At 40.4% G+C, this 21,724-nt stretch overlaps 1 protein-coding gene across 1 annotated transcript; it reads left to right on the forward strand.

Moving 5' to 3' along the window:
* The first annotated feature begins 3,304 nt into the window (after positions 1 to 3,304).
* ELSPBP1 (epididymal sperm binding protein 1) lies at positions 3,305 to 21,173 on the forward strand. Its single transcript, XM_081165499.1, has 11 exons — positions 3,305 to 3,459; positions 4,809 to 4,955; positions 5,911 to 6,075; positions 7,215 to 7,376; positions 7,806 to 7,952; positions 9,735 to 9,899; positions 10,898 to 13,687; positions 15,558 to 15,704; positions 17,804 to 17,968; positions 18,937 to 18,996; positions 19,875 to 21,173. Exons 1-7 carry the CDS (start codon positions 3,393 to 3,395, stop codon positions 10,930 to 10,932), a joined length of 888 nt encoding a protein of 295 aa, XP_081021625.1. The 5' UTR covers positions 3,305 to 3,392; the 3' UTR covers positions 10,933 to 13,687; positions 15,558 to 15,704; positions 17,804 to 17,968; positions 18,937 to 18,996; positions 19,875 to 21,173.
* Positions 21,174 to 21,724: the final 551 nt, after the last annotated feature.

The raw sequence follows: 21,724 nt of genomic DNA on the forward strand, positions 1-21,724 counted from the left end.
ACCTTCTCAAATCACCTAGACATTCTTAGGCTTGCTGAATATTAAGCGTGGTTGGGATCAGGGCAGTCAGATTAGAATGCCATCTTTGGCGATATCATCACACACACACACACACACACACACACACACACACACACACACACACTGGCTACAGTACAATCCTGTTCAGTATGGCAGAGTCTTATGCTCTTCAGTAACCTATTTGAGGTTTGAAAGCCTGTAGGAAATGTCATGTGGTCTAAAACAACACAACAGTTCATCAGAAGCGCTTCCTTTCCTTTGTCGGGCTCCGTTCAACCATTTGAAAATGGCTATGTGATGCTTTCTGTCTGTTCTGCCAAATATATGCATCAACTATGCTTTGTTTGCTGTGCAAAATCAACAAGGTAATGGAAGGTGATAATATGCAAATGATCAGCTTAAGGCAAGGCAGGGATATGGATCAGTGGGAGAGTTTGTCAGGGTGCGATATACCATGATAAGCAGGAACAGATATTCAGACCACAAAAGGGGGAAAGTTAAAGTCCATTGTATGGAGTACAAAGCAATGAAGTACACGTCTACAAGGTTGCCATGCAACAATTCAAAAAGAAAATTCCTACAAAACTTCAGTCACAACATGGGATATAATTCATGTTTAAAGGTGGTTCACTGCAGTCAAAATGACACATTCAGCCGTCTTCAGATGAAGTGAGTCCTGGACTTTTTTGCTCAGTGCAGGGCACTAATGGAATAAGCAGATCATCATATGGTCTGTTATATACATAGTTCTGCAAAGCTCAACTTCGATGGACACCACTGCATGTTCTCACCCATTTTCCTTCTGGTTTCCCCCCTCCTTTTTCTGCAACCTCTTTCGCTTCTTATGCTACTCAAATTAAATATCTTTATTTCAGTCCATAGACCCACAAAACAGTTTCAAAACAAGATACAGTTAAAACAACCAAACAGCAGGCGAAAGATACAAACATCTTATGCTAGTGTCTTCCATTCCCTTGAGCTTGCAAAAATTGCATGATTTCTTTAGATCATGCCAGATCTGCCAACTACACAGCATGATACTGTATAAATAATAAATGTCTTTGTTTTTGTTTTTTCACTGTGGGGTCACATAAAGCAAAAAGCTAAACACATATTCAGAGTAAAATTGTTGCTCATGTCAGGTCAGCTTGGAAGGCAATTATTCCACAATGGGGTTGAAGTGATTTTAAAAAGCATCCTGTCTGAAAGATGCAAAATGATGATAAGAAGTTTCCTGTTTCTGAGATGGAGACTAAAGCTAGAGACAAATATAACCTGTTCCTAAAGAATTGTTTATAAAGATGCCCAGTGCTAACCAACATTTCTCCAATGAAAATAGGGACATCCTATTCCATAATAATAATAATAATTTTATTTTTTATACCCTGCCCATCTGACTGGGTTGCCCCAGCCGCTCTTGGTGGCTTCCAACATATATACAAACATAGTCAAACAGTAAACATTAAGAAACTTCGGATGTCTTCTAAAGGTTGTATACAATGGTACCTCGGGTTAAGAACTTAATTCGTTCTGGAGGTCTGTTCTTAACATGAAACTGTTCTTAACCTGATGCACCACTTTAGCTAATGGAGCCTCCTGCTGCTGCTGCGCTGCTGCTGCACAATTTCTGTTCTTATCCTGAAGCAAAGTTCTTAACCCTGAGGTAATATTTCTGGGTTAGCAGAGTCTGTAACCTGAAGCGTCTCTAACCTGAAGCGTATGTCACCCGAGGTACCACTGTAGTTACCTATCTTCTTGGCCTGGGGGGTTGCATAACTCTACCCTCCCAACATTTATCCAATGAAAATTGGTGTGTCCTACCATACACTTCAACATTTTTTTTGATGAAAATAGGGGTGTCCTAAGGAAAATAGGGACATTCTGGGATCAAACCAGAAACCAGGACAGTTTCTGTAAATTTGGGACTGTCCCTGGAGAGGCTGTATATTATGTGAGTGCTGTAAAATTTTGATAACCAATTTTACACAACACAAACATAGAACAACTTAGAGACTGCTCTGTTGCTGTTAAATTATCAAGGGAAATGACTCATGCTTTGGCAGATACAGAACATCATTGCACCAGGCCAAGCTACGAGCCTTACATGGCAGAACATGCCATGTGTTGATTGCTATCTAAAGACTTGAAAGAAGAAGTTGAAGGTTGTGCAAACTCAGTATGATAAGCTAGATTCACCATCTCTTATCATCAGAATCTTCTCCCATCTTCACTAAATCAGCTCCGTATCACAGAGATGGGGAACACTTTGTAATGCAAGGGCCACATTCCCTTCTGGGTAAACTTTGGGGGCCACATGCCCTTGGTGGGCAGGGCCAGAGGCAAAAGCACAAGCAGCAATTATTGTAATTCTTACTTTTATAGAGTAGACTAGGTTCTACAAATATTCAAGCACCCCTTTCTTTCCTCCACTCTGGCAAGCAAGAGGTATTATCAGAGTTCAATGACACATTCCAGCCAGTGACAGATCTACACTGGTTGTTTATAATGTTAAAAATGTGTTAATAAAACGTGACACAAGAAGGCACTGTAGAGCAGTGAGCCTTCAACAATAGAAAATTGCATTGAGAATGATATAACGTCATATTTAATAACATTTTTACAGATCAATGTAGATCCAGCCCAGGCCAAAACACTCAAGGAGTGTTCAAGCCTCGGCAGGGTGTATGACTTAAGGAACATCCTGAGGGCCAGAGAGAGAGACCTGGGTGGAATCTAGACACATATAAAAACCGCTCTGAAAATGCTTTTTTAAAAGCATTTTTAAAAAATACATTGAATTTGCCATAAGGCTCATCATTGCCCTCTAGTGTCACACTGTATATTACACTTAAAACATTTTATTTGCAGCTGTATAACTGGGTCCCTGGAGGCCAGGCCTGAGCTTCCCTACCCCTGCTTAGGGATGTAAGAACAAGCAATTTCTATTCTGACCTGTCAAGGTCATCTTGTTTCCATCTGTTGTAGTTTAGTTTTTGCCAAATATGAAATTATTTGTCTTATTTGTCTGCTATATAATTTATGTAATTTACAAATGTTATTAATTTTACATAATTAACAGTGTAATTATTTCCTCACTATACTTGTCAGCGAAAAGGCCATCCTTTTCTAAGGAAGCCTCCTTGTTTACTCATTGCAAGATAAGGCCCACTTCCCTTTGTTCTTATCACTGTGTACAAAGAGGAAACAAATAATGATCAGGCACACTGAGCTGCTGTTGGGAAATACAAACACCTCCCATTTCTTGTGATTGTGCAAACATCAGACAACTGTAGCTGAAGGAAGGAAAGGTCTAAGTGGGGCTTATAAAAAGAATACCCGCCTCATGCCTGTCAGAGTGCCTTAGAGAAGAGATGGGCTCCATCATGGCATTCCTCTTGTTCACCTGTGGTCTCTTACCATTGTTGACTGAAGCTACGGGTAAGAAATATTCCATGAATTGTTTCTGATTCATCTTAACAAGGCTAGTGGATCATTGATCTCTGCTTTCAAAGGATCTCTTACAGCTAGCCATCACTTGCATCAACTTCTGTTTAGCTATGGTCCTGTCTTAGTGGGGAAAAGATGACTTACAGTCTGTCCACCCATCAGTAAGCCCCACTGAGTTAATGGGCTTACCAGTGCTATTTTTTTCTAGAAAAAGAGGTGCTGGAACTCAACATGAACAGCTCCCTTGTTCTGTTATAATGGCAATGGCACCTACCTAAGAGGTGCTGGAACTGAGTTCTGGAGAGTTCTGGCTGAAAAAACAACCCTGGGCCTTACTCCTAGCTAAGTGTGCACAGGATCGCAGCCTTCATAGAGGTTCTGTAGCCCTTAAACTAAACCTCAGGCATGTATAACTAAGGGTAGACTGAAATTCCTTCCCCTTAAAGACCGCCACATCCTTTCCTTGGAAAAATGGGGCATGACTTTCTGCTGCTTTTAGAAGACATTTGAAGGCACTTTAAACATCTGAAGGCGCTGAAAAACTTTAGGGAAGTTTTTAATGTTTGATTTTTTAGTATGTGATGTGAGCCACCCAGAGTTGCTGGGGAAACCCAGCAAGATGGGTGAGGTATAATAATAATAATAATAATAATAATAATAATAATAATAATAGGCTCACCCATACTTACCTTTGCTCCACATTTCTAGGCACAGGTCTGGGATTTTCAGGTACGCATCTGACTGCTTATTTTTGGACCTGGCACCCCTGAAAACCCACTCTTTACCGCTGAATTGGAGCAAATGGCAATCCATGGAAAACCCAAATTGCCATTTGATCTGATTTAGTGGTAAAGATTGGGTTTTCCTGGGAAACTGCTGGGCAAAATAAACAAACAAATAAGCACTCAGACATAGACTAAGAAAGCATGGCTGCTGGTCCCCAGTGCCTCTTCCACAGCCCAGGTTGGGTAGGATTCTCCAGCGGCTACATATGGTACCAGTCTGTGGCACACTGGGGAGGGGGGAATGCCAGCCCACCACAGGAGACAGCATGAGAAGCAGTGGCTTGCTCTGCATCCACTGCTTGCTCGCTACTAGTTTTTGAAGCCACATTCACATGATATTAGCCACTATCCATACTGATGCTGTAGTTTCTTGACAAATACTGCTGTTTGGTGTGTGATTTTCTTAAACCAGCTTCAATTATGACTAGAAAACTGAATGCTGAGTAAGTGGAAATCGAGACAGCTGTTGCACATGCATGGATGAAAACTACACTGTTTCCAGTTAATGAATTGTAGTTCTTATTCTTACACCTTTGTCCCCTGTTTCCATTTCAGCTGATCATCCCTGTGTCTTCCCATTTATTTACAAGAATAAATCCTATTCCTCTTGCACCAAGGATGACTATCATGAGCTGTGGTGTGCCACATCGACTGACCATGGCACAAAAAAGATGTTACAATGGAAAACATGTTCCCCTAAAGGTGACCTGTATTTTCTTCTATTTCTGGTTTCCTATGTCACACATATGCATAGCCATTTCACTGAAATAAAGTAAACAGATCATCCTCATGAACTTTAAAGCTAGATGTGGGCTTTCCATAGGCATCTGATTGGACATCATGGAAACAAAATGTTGGATTAGATGGGCCTTTGGTCTGATGCAGCTGAACTCTTTCTCTGCTCTTAAACAGGTTTGGGACTACCATCAATAGCTTTTATAGATCTTCCTTATACCCGAACTATTACAAATCTCCTTCCAAGGATCAGTGAAAAGTTGCTTCAAGCAACAAGATCTCTGAAGAAATGAAACACATCACCAGTATGTTAAGTTGAAAATATGGTTCAAACTATGTACCTAAGAGGCACTTTTGTACAAATATTTCCTACTAATAATTGATAAAGATTGCATAGACCATAAAAGTCACATGTCATCTTTTCTAACATTACTGATATTACATTGGCATAAATGCCAGCTATCTTCATGTCTTGTTTTATATCTAGTATAACTGAATTCATGCACTTAATCTTTCTTTATACTTTCTTGTTTCTTTAACATTATTGTCAGTTGAGTAATTGCAACCTGCTCTCACAGGCTCCTGCCCAATTCTTTTGTCCTTGGTTTGTAGCTATCTTTCTAAGTCTTTGCAAAGGAGATATCTGGCAAGGTTTATATATATGTGACTTATGGTATCTATACGGTATCTGAAGAAGTGTGCATGCACACAAAAGCTTATACCAAGAACAAACTTAGTTGGTCTCGTAAGATGCCACTGGACAATTTTTTATTTTTTTAAAATATATTTCAACTGTGTCAGACCAACACGGCTACCTACCTGAATATATGTGACTTGTTCACCATTTTGTGTTTTTTTTTTGTATTTTGTGATCATCACTAGTATGTTTCAATGCATATAATCTCACTCTGTTTGGGTCTAGAGTATGGAGGTAATGATGGTGGACGAGCCTGTGTCTTCCCCTATGCGTACAAGAACCAAACCTTCTATACCTGCACCAATCTAGATTCGCAGAAAGGGAACTTCTGGTGTGCGACAACAGGGAGCTATGACAAGGACAAGAAATGGAGCTACTGTGCTGATACCAGTGAGCATACTGCAGGGGCCTGGAATAACAGGAGTGGTTGGCTGGATGAATAATTAGTCAAGGCACTTTGTAGGCCAAGGAGAGTGAGCAGGAAGTTCAGTATTCCCCAATCTGGTGCCCTCCAGACATTTTAAACTGCAGTTCCCATCACCACTGACCAGTAGCCATATTTGTTGGGGACACACTGATGTGAAACACCTGGAAGGCCCCACGTTGGGAGCACTTGCTTTGCATGCAAAACATCAAAATTTCATTCACCAGAATCTCCAGGTAGGGCTGGAAGAGAGTCCTTGCCAGTCAGAGTAGACAACACCAAGCTAGATGGATCTAGCGTCTGTCTCAGTTATAGCGTTGTAACAGTGGTACAATAGAAGTTATAGAAAAAGGAATATTATAGGACTCAGCTACATTAGCCAAAACCCCACGTTTTAAATGTGTAAAAACATGCAACACTAGATGGCACTGTAGAGCACAAAACTTTTCTATCCGATTTTAAATAATGTTTTTTTCTTTTGTTATAATGATTTGATTTATTACTTATTTATAGTGTTTTTTTCCTGTGTGTAGATCCACCCTACGTCTTGTGACTCATGTCACAAAGACATAATCCTCCCTCTCTCCCATAGATCAACCCAAATATTATTCTTAAAAATTAATATTTATTGATTTTTAAAATAAAAGTTGAGAAGGTGGATTGGCATTACAAAATGTTCAAAACAAATACAGTCTTTCAAAATAGGTGAACATGGTTCAAGCCAACACCAGAAAATAAAATAAAAATAAAATTCTACCACCAATCAATGTGTATTATCAGAGCCCTTTTTTCACTGTTTCATATTTTAAAGCAAATATTCTTGATCACAATGAATACCAGAGAATCGTGTGAGTAGAGCAAAATAACTCGAGAAATGTAGCAAATTCACTGTGCCCACAAAAAGGGGGGTGGCATAGAATTACTGAACCTTTCTAGAGGAATTAGTGCTGATTTACAAGTCTGCTTTCAATATCTAGTCTCTAGTTTGGTGCTTTTGAATGTGTTGTAGGACAGAGAAAATGGATAGGAAATAGGACATTAATGACAGGATTAGGGAACCCCTGTTGTATGAGATGACCATCCCTCTGTCTCCACCTTTCTGCAGGACTTTCTGCCAATTCTCATGGGCCGTGCGTCTTTCCTTTCATCTACAAAGGCAAATCCTACTCATTTTGCACAACAAGTGGGGCATCTACTGGAAAGCTCTGGTGCTCCCTCACCAGCAATTACGATACAAACCCCAAATGGACTTACTGCGATCCTTCAGGTAGGGGATGAAATCCAGAGGGAAAAGTCAGATACCCTTGTTTTATCATTGGGGAACATATAAGAGGAGGTGGGTGGGTCAGAAGAGAGACAAGGTTTGTTTTGTGTGATGGACTGGAAACATCTTCTCCTCTTTGGCAATTTTATTCAGAATTAAATATTCACATTGGTGGGAGCCTACATGGTGTACATTTATGGAGAAAAATCAGGGGTGTGTAGGATGTACATTCAAGATATGATTTTGGTAATACTTTCGGATGCCTCTAGAATTTCGTCTTCTGTCTTCAAAGCTGGCTCATGTGCTCATGAGTCTGGAAACAGCAAAACTATTGCATATGGACCTTGAGTCAGCTTTCTTCTTACCGTGCATTTCCCACTAATCCCTCTTAATGTAGTTTTTCAATTCCCAAACCTTTTATTTCTTCCTCAGAACCACGCCCTTGCACCTTCCCCTTCATTTTCAAAGGGAAATCCTACTCTGCCTGCACCATGGATGGATCTGGAGATAGCACACTGTGGTGTGCCACGACTGCAAACTATGACAAAGACAGTAAATGGAAGGCATGTGCCCTTCAAGGTAGGCCATGTTGTGGCAGGAAACTTGTCAACAATTTTCAGGAATAAGGGAACTTATTCCATGACAAAGACAGTAAATGGAAGGCATGTGCCCTTCAAGGTAGGCCATGTTGTGGCAGGAAACTTGTCAACAATTTTCAGGAATAAGGGAACTTATTCCATGGAAGTTTGGTATAGATGTAAAACAGTGGTTTACAATGGTACCTCAGGTTAAGTACTTAATTCGTTCCAGAGGTCTGTTCTTAACCTGAAACTGTTCTTAACCTGAAGCACCACTTTAGCTAATGGGGCCTCCCGCTGCTGCCGCGCCGCCGGAGCCCGATTTCTGTTCTTATCCTGAAGCAAAGTTCTTAACCTGAAGCACTATTTCTGGGTTAGCAGAGTGTGTAACCTGAAGCGTATGTAACCCGAGGTACCACTGTACTAGGGATTGCTATATGGGATTGATTGGGGCAAAAAAAACCTAATAAGGATAATAATAATATTATATCTGCATATGAAGTATCTTTAAGTTCACCATTAATTTTGAACCATCACTAGGCCTTATTTTCAATTTACAGAAGCCCCATTGCTTGTGCTGTACTTGTACCCAGGCCAGGACTAGCCCACCCATGAAGTAAACTGAAGTGACTGCCTCAGGTGGCAGGATCCAGAGGGGCAGGAAATCTAGCTTCCAAAGAGTATGCTGTCCATTGCTGCCATCCCAGGGGCAGCAATGTCTGCGGTGCGCTCCTTGGAGGCCTAGATCTGCTGTCTCTTCGGCAGCCTCCTCAATGCTGCCTCTATAGTGGCTTCTCGGTGAATAGGGGGCACTGGTGGTCTCCTCCTGCAACACCTGAACAAAAAGGACTGAAAACAGAACATGGGATAGGAATGCTTGGGGAAATGTTGGCTTGGAACCAAATATGGACACGCCACCTGAGAATTTACATATAGTTTAAACGAAAACACTACCCACCATTTGAAGTCGATTATGGAAATCAAAAGTATAGTCTGAGCTTTTAGGGTTGCCATATTTTGAAGAGCAAAAAAGAGGACACATTTGCCAACTTCTACTTTTAGCTACAGATTGCTATGACAACTCTCATTTTAAATACCCTACTATATATAGGCTATAGAAGCTGTGATATATTGCTAGCAGCAATGTTCTTAACTTTCAACAAAATAATAATAATAATAATAATAATAATAATAATAATAATAATAATACATATTGCTACCTCACTTGGCACATGAAAGTATTTCAGCTCATGTCCACATCTTTGTGAACATAAATGTGCACAGAACAATTTATTAATCTATTTGACGTGTACATACGGACTCTCCTTAAGGACAGGGGGGTGTTAACTGTTGCTCTCCCAGACTCCTTCTCCAAGATCTTGTAGCTGAGCCAGTGTCCTTTTAGTTCAGCCACAAGAGAAGGGATTTATACAGTATATAGCTAGTTTAAAATTCTGCTCTGTTGTGACTCTCTGCTGCAGCCTAGCTTAGCTGGGTGCCTTAAATCTGAGTCTAATGCACTATAAAAAAATTCCTGGGTTACTGTAAACAAAAAAACCAAACCAAAAAAACCTGGACATTTTGCCAAATTTTAAAAATCTGCCAGGACAGAAATTTTAATCTTGAAAAAGAGGACATGTCCTAGAAAAAGAGGACATATGGCAACCCTAGAAAGGTTGCTCAGTCCCTGAGTGATTGGCCTTTGTCCACTTCTTCAATACATAATTTTAAAACACCTTTTCCTTTTTGATCCTTCTTATTTTTGTATTCCCTGCATCTGTAGAATATGAAGGGAACTCCAATGGCCAGGCCTGTGTCTTCCCCTTCACCTACAAGGGCCGGAAATTCTTTACCTGCACCAATGAGGATTCTGATCATGGCAGGTTCTGGTGTGCAACAACAGGCAACTATGATAAGGGCAAGAAGTGGAGCTACTGCGCTGACACAAGTAAGATGATGCTAATGGTAGTGTGCTACTAAGTTTAGAAAACACCTGAAGGCAGCCCTGTTCAAGGAAGTTTTTAATGTTTGATGTCGTATTGTGTTTCAAAGGGTGTTGAGGTAGATATTTTGGTTGCTAAATCAAAGAAAGAAGTGTGATGCGTCGTTAAGTCACACACTCCAACCAGACGCCAAATCAAAGAAAAGAATAGGTTGACTTCCACCCAATTCAGGTATATGTGGCTCACTGCCTGTCACATTTTGGCACACAGTCAAGACCAGAAAATGCTGCTACCTGACTGAAATTTTAGTCTGATTTAGCAAGCCCTGCTTGCCTGCCCATTTGATACTTCAGATGACACCCCAATTCCTTTGTTTTATTGCGGACTTGTCACCACGGCATGCAATTTAGCCCTTGTGGTGACATGATTGTTTGTGGGCTATGGTTTTTTGCTAACAGTGCCAAAACTCTCTTCATTGTTCAAGATTTTATGTATAAATGCACCCAGAAGTGCAGTGGGTCATATCCCACTAACATGTACTCTGAGTATACCCACTGAAATTAGCCATGCCCATTAATTTCAGTGGGTCTACTCTGAGCATGACTAACATTTGCAGAAATGAGTTGACATTGTGCAGTGTGTACGGAGCATTCAGTAGACATTAGTTGATCAAACGGGAATGGATCTGGAAAAAGCCCAATCTCCATGGGTGCTGAAAACTTGATGTATGGTGCTTGCAATATGACTCTAATGCAAGGTGTGGAAGTGCTAAAAGGCAATGCTATGATGAGTCACTGATGTTTAGCATGGGGAGAGAATTCTGGGTCACAGTGTCTGAGTCTACAGGTTTGTTCTAGATATATGTTATGAAGTAAATCTGTTGTACTTCCCAGGACTTGATAGTTGGAAGAATCCTTTCCATTTTTTAATCATTTGGGCTATAAGTTTCATTGGAACTGTTCAACATTAATGGTATTTTGACTACTCTGTTCTCATTTTCCAGGAGTTCAACCAGGTGGCGGTAATGAATGTCAGTGATTCCAGTTATCCAGTTTTGATCACAACAGGTGGATGAGTAAAAGAAAGGTCATTGAGTGTGCCGACTAGAAGCCTTGCTAAGTGGGTTGTGCTGCAAACAATTTAGAAGAATGATGATCCTGTGACTTATATATATATATATCTGCTTTGGGAGGGCTTTACCCTGTGAGGTGGCCTAGAAATAAATAAGATGCAGCAGTGGGAGATTATTAATCTTTGTCAAACTGTATCTTTGTGCTACAAAAATAAAACATTTCTTCTAGTTTGCTGGGCAGCATAAAAAATTGTACAATGAGTGATCACTATGAAATATGACAAGTGCAGGAGAAACTTTTTGCAATTGCATCAATGAGATTGCATAGTCTTCATAGGATGAATGAAAATATGTACATGTGGCTGGTTGTATATGTGAGAGTTTGTGTGTTCTATCACACACTTCACCCAAACATCCAAAGCATGACCTTGACAGAAAGAGATAACAGAACCAGTTGAAGCCAGCTGTACTCAGCTTCTCTGAAGGAGTAACCCAAACATCAGGAACCTTCTGCTTGTTTCTTTCACACTGAGAAGCTTCCAGAACCCTCTTGAATTAATTAGAACAGGAAAGATCTCTACACATCAGATCAATACTTTCTGTACTAAGAAATGCAAACTGATACTGTCATCCACTCCTAACTCGGACAGCCACTCCAGAAGGATATCATGGTTGATGGTATTGAAAGCCACTGAGAGGTCAATGAGAATTAACAGAGACACATTTCCCCTATCTCTCTCCTGACAGAGGTCACCATATAGGGTGATCAAAGCAGTTCCTGTGCCAAAACCAGGCCTAAACCTTGATTGAAATGGGTTCATTTGTTAAAAAAACCTCAACATTTACATCTAATTTCACTTTATGAGAAATGTTGGTGGCACAAAATAGCATATGCACAGTATACATAATAGTTTCTCATTTGCACATATTTGTGACCAAGCATCATGAATAGAAAGAACATTTCATAGAATTTATGGCATATTGAGTTTATTGTTAACTGGGAACCATGCTAATCCTGGCTCCCAGGTTATGACTCATATGTTTATTGCATTCCTACTTTATATTTGTATATATGAATGTAAAACATTTTAAATGTGCATTTACAAAATGTAATATGTGACACAGCCCTTAGATTAATAACAAGGATTAGTTTGATGTTGATCAACAAGATTACCAGGAACTGTTGCATGAGTCAGTAATATGGTTTCAGAGAAGCCTGCATTACCGGGGCAGGAAATTGTTCATTTTTTTTGGGGGGGGGAGTTTTTAAAAAGTAATTTATTTGAAATCCCAGACACTTTTACAGAACTGGACACAAATCTCTCATGCTGTTTGCTTTTCCAAGCTTCACTTCATTCCACTAGGGTGCTCTGAGAACAAAATTGGACCCAGTTCCCGTTTTTAATTAATGGGTTGTTGAGGGAACTGAGTTCACTCTAATTATGTCGAGCTTGTTGCAATCATTGCATTGCTTGCTATAGAACAAGTTTTCTTGGATTTGCTGGAAAATTTTCTGTACACACTCAGTAAGCAGAGCCCATTGAGACACTCCCCTGCCACTGTTGACCTTAGCCAGATTTCTATTCTTTGCAAGGTACTGAATGACTGCTATACGGTACAAGTGGTGCATGGCTGAGCAAGAGAGATACACCAATCAAAAAATCACGGTTTCTTTGCTCAACAATTCCGGTGCTTTCATAAGCAAAAAAGCTCAACAACTTTGTTGGTGTCCTGGTTTTTACTTTTTGAAATATGCCAACCCTAGAGACAAGCAGAGTCTTTTTTTTTATGGAAACAGAAAATATTTCCATGAGTTTGTGGAAACCATGCCATATCTCTCTGTTGTGTTGCCAGTTGCGTTGTTAGAATGTGCCACAACATCATCCAAGTGACCTCTGCAAGCATGTCAATTTCAAATATTCTGATTATATCTAATTTCTAAGTGTTTTTGATTACTTAATTTAGGAGTGGCAGCTAACCCCCATCCCCCTGGCTACACCCATGGTTACATGTCTTGGAACTGCTAATAATGTTCAGCAATGATAGAAGTCTTTGAAGGGAGTGTGGAAAGTCAGTGTGTCAGGAATATAACACCCCTCACCAGTGCTATTTTTCTAGAAAAAGAGGTACTGGAACTCACAAGGAACATCTCCCTTGTTCTCTTAAATTGGCAATGGAACCCACCTGGGAGGTGCTGGAACTCAGTTCTGGCGAGTTCCAGTTTTTTAAAAAGGCCCTACTCCCCACTCTCAGAACAGCCAATTCAGAATGACAGTGAAGTTCTTCTGAAGCTGAGGTGTTGCCTTCAGGGTTTTGCAGCTAGCAATGAATTATAGTTCAGACCTAACACCAATGATTTGCTCACTGTAATTTCAGAAGTATTACGTATGTGGGAAATCTCATGCCAAAGCAGTGCAGGGATACAGGAAAGGGAGAAAAAATGGCCCAGCCCAGCTGATTGGCACATACACACCTCTCTTGAGTTTCTTGTCCCAGTATTTAGTATTTGAGATTCCTTTGTCTGGTATGAGTGTCATGGCTATTTATGGAGTGCAGTGTTTTGCAAGCATAATTAAGGGTGTGTGGAGACTGTGCTAAAAAGAGGACACCACAAAGAAGCACAGGGATTTCAAACTCTGGAGTGATCAGCAACTATGTGGTTCATCACTCAACTCCTAGTTTGTACCTGGGTCCTGTTACCCTTCAGTTCAGCACGTCCAGGTAAGAATTTCCTTCTGCCTCCCCAACACTGCACAGCAGGAACTATCTCCCTTCTCCTGTTTTATTCTTTCCTGCTTCATTACTTTAAGATTGGAAGCTCTTGTCCTGTGAGAGAAGCTGTGAAGAACATGTTGACTCAGAAACAATGATTTTTTTCCCCTGGTGGCATTGAGTTGTATGGAGTATCGAAATCTTTTTTTTATTTAAAGAGCAACATCATGTTCTCATCTGTTTATTGGGGGATTTAGTGAGGTTTACTATTGAGTAAGATTGCATAGGATTGTACTGTTAATATATATAGGGTAGAAGTGGAAAAGAAGCATTTGTGCGAGGTACAGAAGATGCTTTCCTTGCCTGGGCTGTGGAACAAGTCCAGTGGGCAAAGTTTAAAGAAGAATCAGGGCAATACTGAGCAGGAAGTGTTATGTAATGCTGAATAGTTGTGCTATGGGCTAAGGAGGCAATGTCTCTTTTGCTACTGAGCCTGACAGCTGTGGCTTCTGAGGAACCATGTTGTATCTCCTTGACACGTTCCTTCCAGTTCCTTTGGTGGCCCATATAGGTATACGCTCTGCTCTGCTTCTTCTCATCCCCACCCACTGCCTTCTTGAGTGAGAAGTGACTGAAGAGGAGAAGGACTAAAAAGCAGCAGTCACTGTGAGGACAGTGCCATGCCAGGGCCCCACATGAAGTTTCCCCTTCATGGCAGAAGGGGGTGGCAAAGAGACCTGATAAGGCAGAAGGCTGCATGACATTAGACTTTTTATTTTGGTCATTTGCAAATGATAGTGCATGAAAACATAAAATGACCACTGCTGGATCAGTCCAAGTCTGATTCAGCATACTCCATTCAGTTTTGGTCAGGCGATTGTTTTTCTTAAGGCAATGGGTGGCGCATGCAGAAAACCCCTTTTCCCCATCCATGTACTCCTCAACAACTGGTATACAGTGGAATACAGATGGAAAGCATTTAATTGTTATGGCTAAGAGTAGTTGGTGCTGCTTTCCTCCTGTCAAAGTCATTGAAGTTAATGGCTATCACCTTGTAAAATTAATTATGATTGATATAATGATATAATATTTTATCTGTCCTGAAACTCCTGCCAATCACTTTCATTGGGTGTCTCTGAGTGTTATGTAGCATTATAAATGAGAGATTTAAAACTGCTCTCTATTCTGTGTTTCCACATTATACATAATGTTTATTCTCTCTCCCTCCTTGTTGTCTCACGGTCTCCAAACACTTAGGGGTTCCCCCTCCTCAAGGATCGTTTTGCTGGCACTTTCCCATACCTTTCCCAGGTCCACGATATCATTGTATATATTGGTACACAAATGCCGCTTACTGTCCCACAGCTCCAGTATTAATAAATTGTGAGGAATGTCATTTGGGAAGGGTCATAGCTCAGCTGTAAAGCATCTGATTTGTATTTAGAAGGTTCTGGGTCCAGTTTCCAGTATCTCCAGGTAGAACTGGGAGAAACCTGCATCTGAAATCCTTGAGAGAGACTACTAGTCAGTGCTGAAATAGATGCAACAGTGGTATGGCTCACTATAACAGCTTCTTATCTTCCTAAAGTCAGTGAACTCCACCTCCCCCCCCCAAAAATCCCGCTTGTGACTTCCTAAGCTTACATTGCATGTTTCATGGTGTCCCCCCCCCCCAAATTTTGAAGAGGAAGGAATTATTCAGTGTTCAGTATAAATGATACTGATGTTCAAGGGCCGATTACAAGCATTCTTTAATATCTGGAATTCAATACCATACTCTTTTTGTGGGCTACAAAGTTGTGGAAAACAACATTAAAATAATATGATCTACTAAATTTAAATCACAATGGTCTTTACCCGTTTTCTTTAACTGTTTCAGACGTTTCATCCTGTGTCTTCCCGTTTATCTATAAAAACAAGACATATCATACCTGCACCAAAGATGGATCCAGGTTCCATTGGTTGTGGTGTGCTACAACCAGTTCCTATGACAAAGACCACCATTGGAAGTCTTGCTATGAGACAGGTAAGCACATCACCAGAGTTTGAAAATCTCAGTGAAGGAAGTGAATGCCACACACACATATTTACTAAGAAGTAAATTCTACTGAGTTCAATGGGATTTATTTATTTGACTTCATTTTTGAATTACTACTACTATGACTACTACTACTACTATTATTATTTATACTCTGCCCATCAGGGCAGGTTCCCTAAAAAGATATTGAAGCAATTTCACAATAAAAATAATCAACAATTAAAAACAATTTCGTATGTACAAACAATGTCATTTATACAAATAATTAAAAATTGTTCCATATATATATAAGAACAATTTGAAATCTAATGAAGGTTGTTATTGTTGGCATTTGTCTGTCTCAGGAGACCATGGAAGAGACCATGACTTCAGGGGTGAAGTCAAACCATTGGGAGCACTTACAGTGCCTGCTATGGCTCTGGAGACCAATGGTGAAATGTTTTGATACAGATGCAGACATGGATAAAGACAATCACTTCAATAGGCAGCAGAAAGGCAATAGAGATGACAACAGTCCAATATTTAACAAGAGAAGAGTTCCAAAGGATAGGTATCACTATCCTAAAGGCTTGGTTTCCATACCATATGGAAAGGAAGTCTTGATGAGATGGTATCTGCAGTAGGCCCTCTACTGCAGAGCAAAGTGATCTGCGAAGTGTGCATAGAACTGCTCTCCTCTTCTTAGTGTTGAAGCTCTTCTCCTCTTGTTTCACCCACAAGAGATGAAAGAAAACAACCTCAAACCCTACAGAACGAGTTCCTGTATTTCGCAAATGTATTTCTGTGCTGCCAAGCACCACAATTCAGTTGTTGTAGCAGTGGTTTTAGTAATCACCATCACAGTAATTTTAAATTACCGTATTTTTTGCTCTATAAGACTCAGTTTTTCCCTCCTAAAAAGTAAGGGGAAATGTGTGTGCGTCTTATGGAGTGAATGCAGGCTGCACAGCTATCCCAGAAGCCAGAACAGCAAAAGGGATTGCTGCTTTCACTGCGCAGCGATCCCTCTTGCTGTTCTGGCTTCTAAGATTCAGATTTTTTTTACTTGTTTTCCTCCTCCAAAAACTAGGTGTGTTTTGTGGTCTGGTGCATCTTATAGAGCGAAAAATACAGTATATATTTCAAAACAATGTGATAAAAATATATTAAACAAAAGCTAATTCCATGAATAGGATAAGAGCAGCATCAAGACAATTAACAGTCAGATTAGTCTGGTGGTGTGACCTATCCAAAATATTTTTGGAAAACAAGTGGTGTTTGCAGTGTTGCAGACAGCCATTAGAGAGAGAGACTCAATTAATTATATCTAGATTTGTATCATCCAGAAGCACTTTGGTTTGAGAATCCAATGCAAGTTCAGACAGCTTGCCCAAGAATGGAACTTTCTATGCAAGTCTGGTTTCTGCAATTTGCTGAATGACTTTGGTTAATTTTAGTATGATGTAATTTGGGCTCAATTACTCTGAAGTGGTACAGCCAAGAAACAGGCTTACTGTTTGCTTTTTGTGGGAACCAGGCCGCAGTGTTTTGAGCTTCATTGTAACATGTACCCAACAGGCATTTTAAGCAGATATCTATCTGCAGATCTTCCATATTCTTTCACTTGTATGCTAATTTATCTCTGGCAGAAGTAATAAGATTGCCATCAGTTTCTATGACTTGTTTACAACTACATCTTTTAGGAATTGCAGTTAACATATCCAAGGAGTTAGCAGAAGATACATGAGGTATTACCTAGATCTGAGTTGAAATTTCTCAGAAAAAAAAGTCTGGTCAATTTTTGAAGAAATTATTTTTCAACTTCAGCCTGAACCTTTGGAGAATTTGGAGAACATCAGCCATCTCTTGGAGAATTTTATGTGTAATGGTCCTCCCAGCTTAGCCATTTATGAATATTGGGTGCAACTATGAATCCATATCACTCTGCTGCTTATTATGCCAAAACACCAATGAAACTTTGCAGTCACAATTCAGTGCAGTCCTAAATATGCTGAAATTTGCTTGTCCCAGTGTGTTGTGAAGCACATAGACTCTCCATTAAACTGGTGTCATAATATTTGCCTCATATATTTCTTGTCTCCAAACAGAGCATGGCGGCAACTCTCATGGAAAGCCCTGTGTGTTCCCCTTTGTTTACAACGGGAGGACGTTCTATACTTGCACAGATGAAGAAGTCATGCCCAGGAAGTTTTGGTGTGCAACAACAAGCAGCTATGACAAAGACGGAAAATGGAGCTACTGTGCTGATACTAGTAAGCCTGTCCATGATAGCCAGCTTCATGGTTCAGAACCTTCTGCACTACCAAAGTGGAAGTAAAGCAAAGCAACAAGCAGCAGATGGTAACCGCTGGTCTAATTAAGACCAGCAAGATATGGCATAAGTCTAGAAAGAAGGCAGAGGCACAAAAATAGCATTATGTACTGACCTACAGTGATATGTGTATTAGGGTGTCTAAGCAACCTTTGACACCACACCCCCAGAAGTTGTTGGGATACAACTCACATCATCCCTAAGCATTGGCAATGTTGGCTGGAGAAGAGAAGATTTGGAGCCCAACAATATCTGAAAGACACCCCAAAGTAATGCTTATTTGTTTTCCTTCTATTATGACTTCATGGTAATTTAAGGGACATGCTGCTGCGCCCAGCCAGCAATGAGGTTTTATTATTCCTCACCCTGAGATCTTGGAATGAAAAGCAGGTTAAAATATTTTATATAAAATTACTGGATTTATGAGCCCCAGTATCATTACTGGTACTGATTTGGATTCTTTTCTTGCCTCTAGATGACATTTTAGGTTCAAAAGACTAAGTTAAAATCTTAATAGTTACAGTGTCAAATTCAGCCACCGTCCTTGCTTCCACTTGCTGAATGGGATGCTGACAGAACAGATAAGCTCCAAGCTTGTTAATTATTTATTATCTCACAGCTCCACATTCTTCCGCTCCCCAGCTTCCAGATTAAATGAACAGCTGATAGTTAATAAAATGCTTGGTTTAAAAGAAGTGAAAATCAATTAAACCTCGATTAAAATCTGTGAAGCTCTGGAGCTGGCTGCCTGGCCTGTTGCCATCATAACCAGAAGCCAAAAAATTTAATAAAGTTATTTTTAACTGTTTCAATCCATCTTGTACATTAAGATGATAAGGCAGAAATTACAGCTCTTTCCCTTTGAATATCTCTTATTTATTATTATTATTCTCTTTCTTTCATTTTTAGTAGTTGTTGGGAAGTCTAAAACTGATGTGACTCAGGAAAGGGCTTACTGTGACCCTGCAGGTAAGAACATGAAAGCATCTGGTTGGCTGCTTTGGGAAACTTTTGATTTGATAGGCTTTTGATTTGACTCAGCAGAGTTCTTCTTATGCAAGAAATTAATTGAGAAGCCCAGCGTGCTTCCAATATCCCAGCTATTGGATCCAGATTGCTTACAGCTGTGAGCTGTGACTGGTTCCGATATCTTATTCCCAAGCTGTGCATGTCTCAAAACAGAATCAGACAGCAAAGTTCAGAAAAGGACAGAAATCGATGAAATGCTATGTTTTGGAGATGAGACTTGAATAAATATGACAAGGAAACTGGATACCAACATTTGGAAAATACTTTTGAGCTGTATTTATAATTTAAACCATTTGGAATAAAAAGTAATAATAATGGGGTATTGGATAAAAATGTAGTTACAGTATAAGAGCAATAGCCTGCTACAGCAAAAACAGAAACAGCTAAGAGTCCTGGGACATTTTAAGGAATGACAAATTAATTATGGCATGAGTTTTCATAAACTTGACTATCAGATGCATGGAGCATTATTCTTAGTTGGCAAGTGTGTGTGTATATCATGTAGCACAGTCTTTCACCACAGAAATTGTCTTGGTAGGTTATAGTAAATTTAAGAAACTGAAGATAAAAAAATACTCTTTCCTGATGCCCAGATTCTGCCATCCAATGTGGCTGCCTCCTGTTGCCTCATAGTACAGTCACCTCTGCTCTGTCCTCCAGGAATTCATTCAGACACTCTGGTCTTCTGGTGAAAAATTTCCTCCTCTGTCTAAGCATTCTCTCAAACTTTCAACACACCAATGAATAACAAAGAGACCAAATAAATAAATAAATAAATAAACCATCCATTTAACATTTCGCTTCTTCTTTCCCCGCAGATCCTCATTGCCTTGTAGCTTCCAGGGTGCTGAAAAGGTTAGATAATGGAAAGCATGGAAACATCCTGCCCAAAGAATACAGCAGAGATGAAGATCATGAAAAAGATCAAGAAATGACAATCCAAGATCCTGCCTCATCCTTCTGATTCTTCTCAAGCCTTTTTCAGTGTGGAACTTTCAAATTAGCAGAAAAGTTTGTTGTGGTGGTGGTAACCGTGGCGGAGTGACATGCTCTGGCACCTGGAGTGGCGAACAGGCAGGGGTGTCACTGGCGCGCATTGTGGGGGGGCACACGTTGCACGTCGTGGGGCGGGGGGCATGCGTCGCGCTTCCCAGGGTGCACGGTGAGTGGTGGGCATCCGGGGAGGGCCCTGCTGCCATGGCACCCCCCAGGAATGGCACCTGGGGCTGACCGCTCCCTCCGCCCCCCACCTTCGTGCGCCAGTGGGTGGTGATTCTGTGTACCTCAACAAAACATAGAATGAGGGTCATATTGTTGATGTAGGCTGCAGCTTACAAGTAATCTTTGGGCCTCACCAGACTGGTGTATTCTGCAGCATGTTGTTGATTTAATAATAATAGTGCATTAGTAGTGGGTCTATACTGGACTGTTTTATCAGTTCTTCCACAATGCAGTAGCACAACCAGATTCCTTCATCTGCCCCAGCTGCAACAAAACACGTCTCTCATGTATCAGTCTCTACAGCCACAGCAGACACTGTAATTCTCCAACAGTTTGGCTTCACTCACAAAGGCACACTCCTCCATTGTCTCCTGAGATAGATGGAGGTCAACAACAGCAGTGTTTGTTACTGCACTATTTGATGGTCATTCTTGTGCTATAGCATGATAAAGGTGGGATAAAAATGAAACATCATCATTGGTCTTATATCTATGATTGAGTATCTGAACCATCCTGGGTCCATTTTATTCATGCAGCCAAGGTTCTTTTCAAAGCTCCAACGAGAATAAAACTTTGATGAGTGGTTTGCAAGGTGGTTTGCAAGTCTCCATCAGAAGTCATGGATTTTTATCCCTTAGAGCTGCGGAATATTTTTGGTTCAATGGGCCAAATTCTTATCAGGGGCATGGAGAAGTCCCTGCTTTCCTTCACCTAGCTTGGCAAAAAGAGATCCATTTGCTATGGGCTCTATGCATCTCTTTCCAGCAAACTGAGCAAGATTTAAGCCCCACTTGTCAGCTGTGTTATCAGTGCTACAACAATTTAATTACTTTTATATACCTAAAATGATCTAACAAAAATGCAGTGCATAAAACATCTTTTGGCATCTTGGCAAAGTGTCTTCAGTTTCTCTCACGTGGTTTTGTAGTGATTTGCAAGCTGCTGCTGACCATTGGATTCTAACCATCAGTCTATCTTATCTCTATCTCATTGTTCATCCATGCAGCTCAAGGTGACTGTGTGTGTGCGTTACATGCCACCCCAATCTCAGAGTAGTGCAAAATTCCAGGGGTCCGGACACTTAGTCAGGGTTTGTGTTTCCTTTGGAAATGAAGCATAGCGGAGACTGTAGTGTATTTATTATGTATGGCTTATTTACACATATATGCAACCTGAGCCTATGATGGAGGGGTTCAAAGCATTGCACTCCGATAGGGTCCAGTTTCTTCCATTGATTCAGCCTTGGATCAAAAAAGAAATGAAACATGGCTCACTGTCCAGCTCAAATCAAACATGGCTCACTGCTCAGCTTGCTGGCTTTAATGGATTGACACTTTTTCTCTCTAGCCCACATGCTAGCCAACTCTGCTTTGTCTCTGCTATCTGACACAGAGTATCTGCTTGGTTAATCTCCCATTAACCTCATTTTGTTCTCCATGATGATTTT

Source organism: Podarcis bocagei, assembly GCF_964188305.1.
Source record: "Podarcis bocagei genome assembly, chromosome: 13".
Classification (NCBI taxonomy): Eukaryota; Metazoa; Chordata; class Lepidosauria; order Squamata; family Lacertidae; genus Podarcis; species Podarcis bocagei.

Coding starts and splice junctions, on each gene's coding strand:
- ELSPBP1 (XM_081165499.1), top strand. CDS start 3,393: ATGGGCTCCATCATGGCATTCCTCTTGTTCACCTGTGGTCTCTTACCA. Junction 6,076..7,214: donor GAGCTACTGTGCTGATACCA/GTGAGCATACTG, acceptor ACCTTTCTGCAG/GACTTTCTGCCAATTCTCAT. Junction 7,377..7,805: donor GACTTACTGCGATCCTTCAG/GTAGGGGATGAA, acceptor TTTCTTCCTCAG/AACCACGCCCTTGCACCTTC.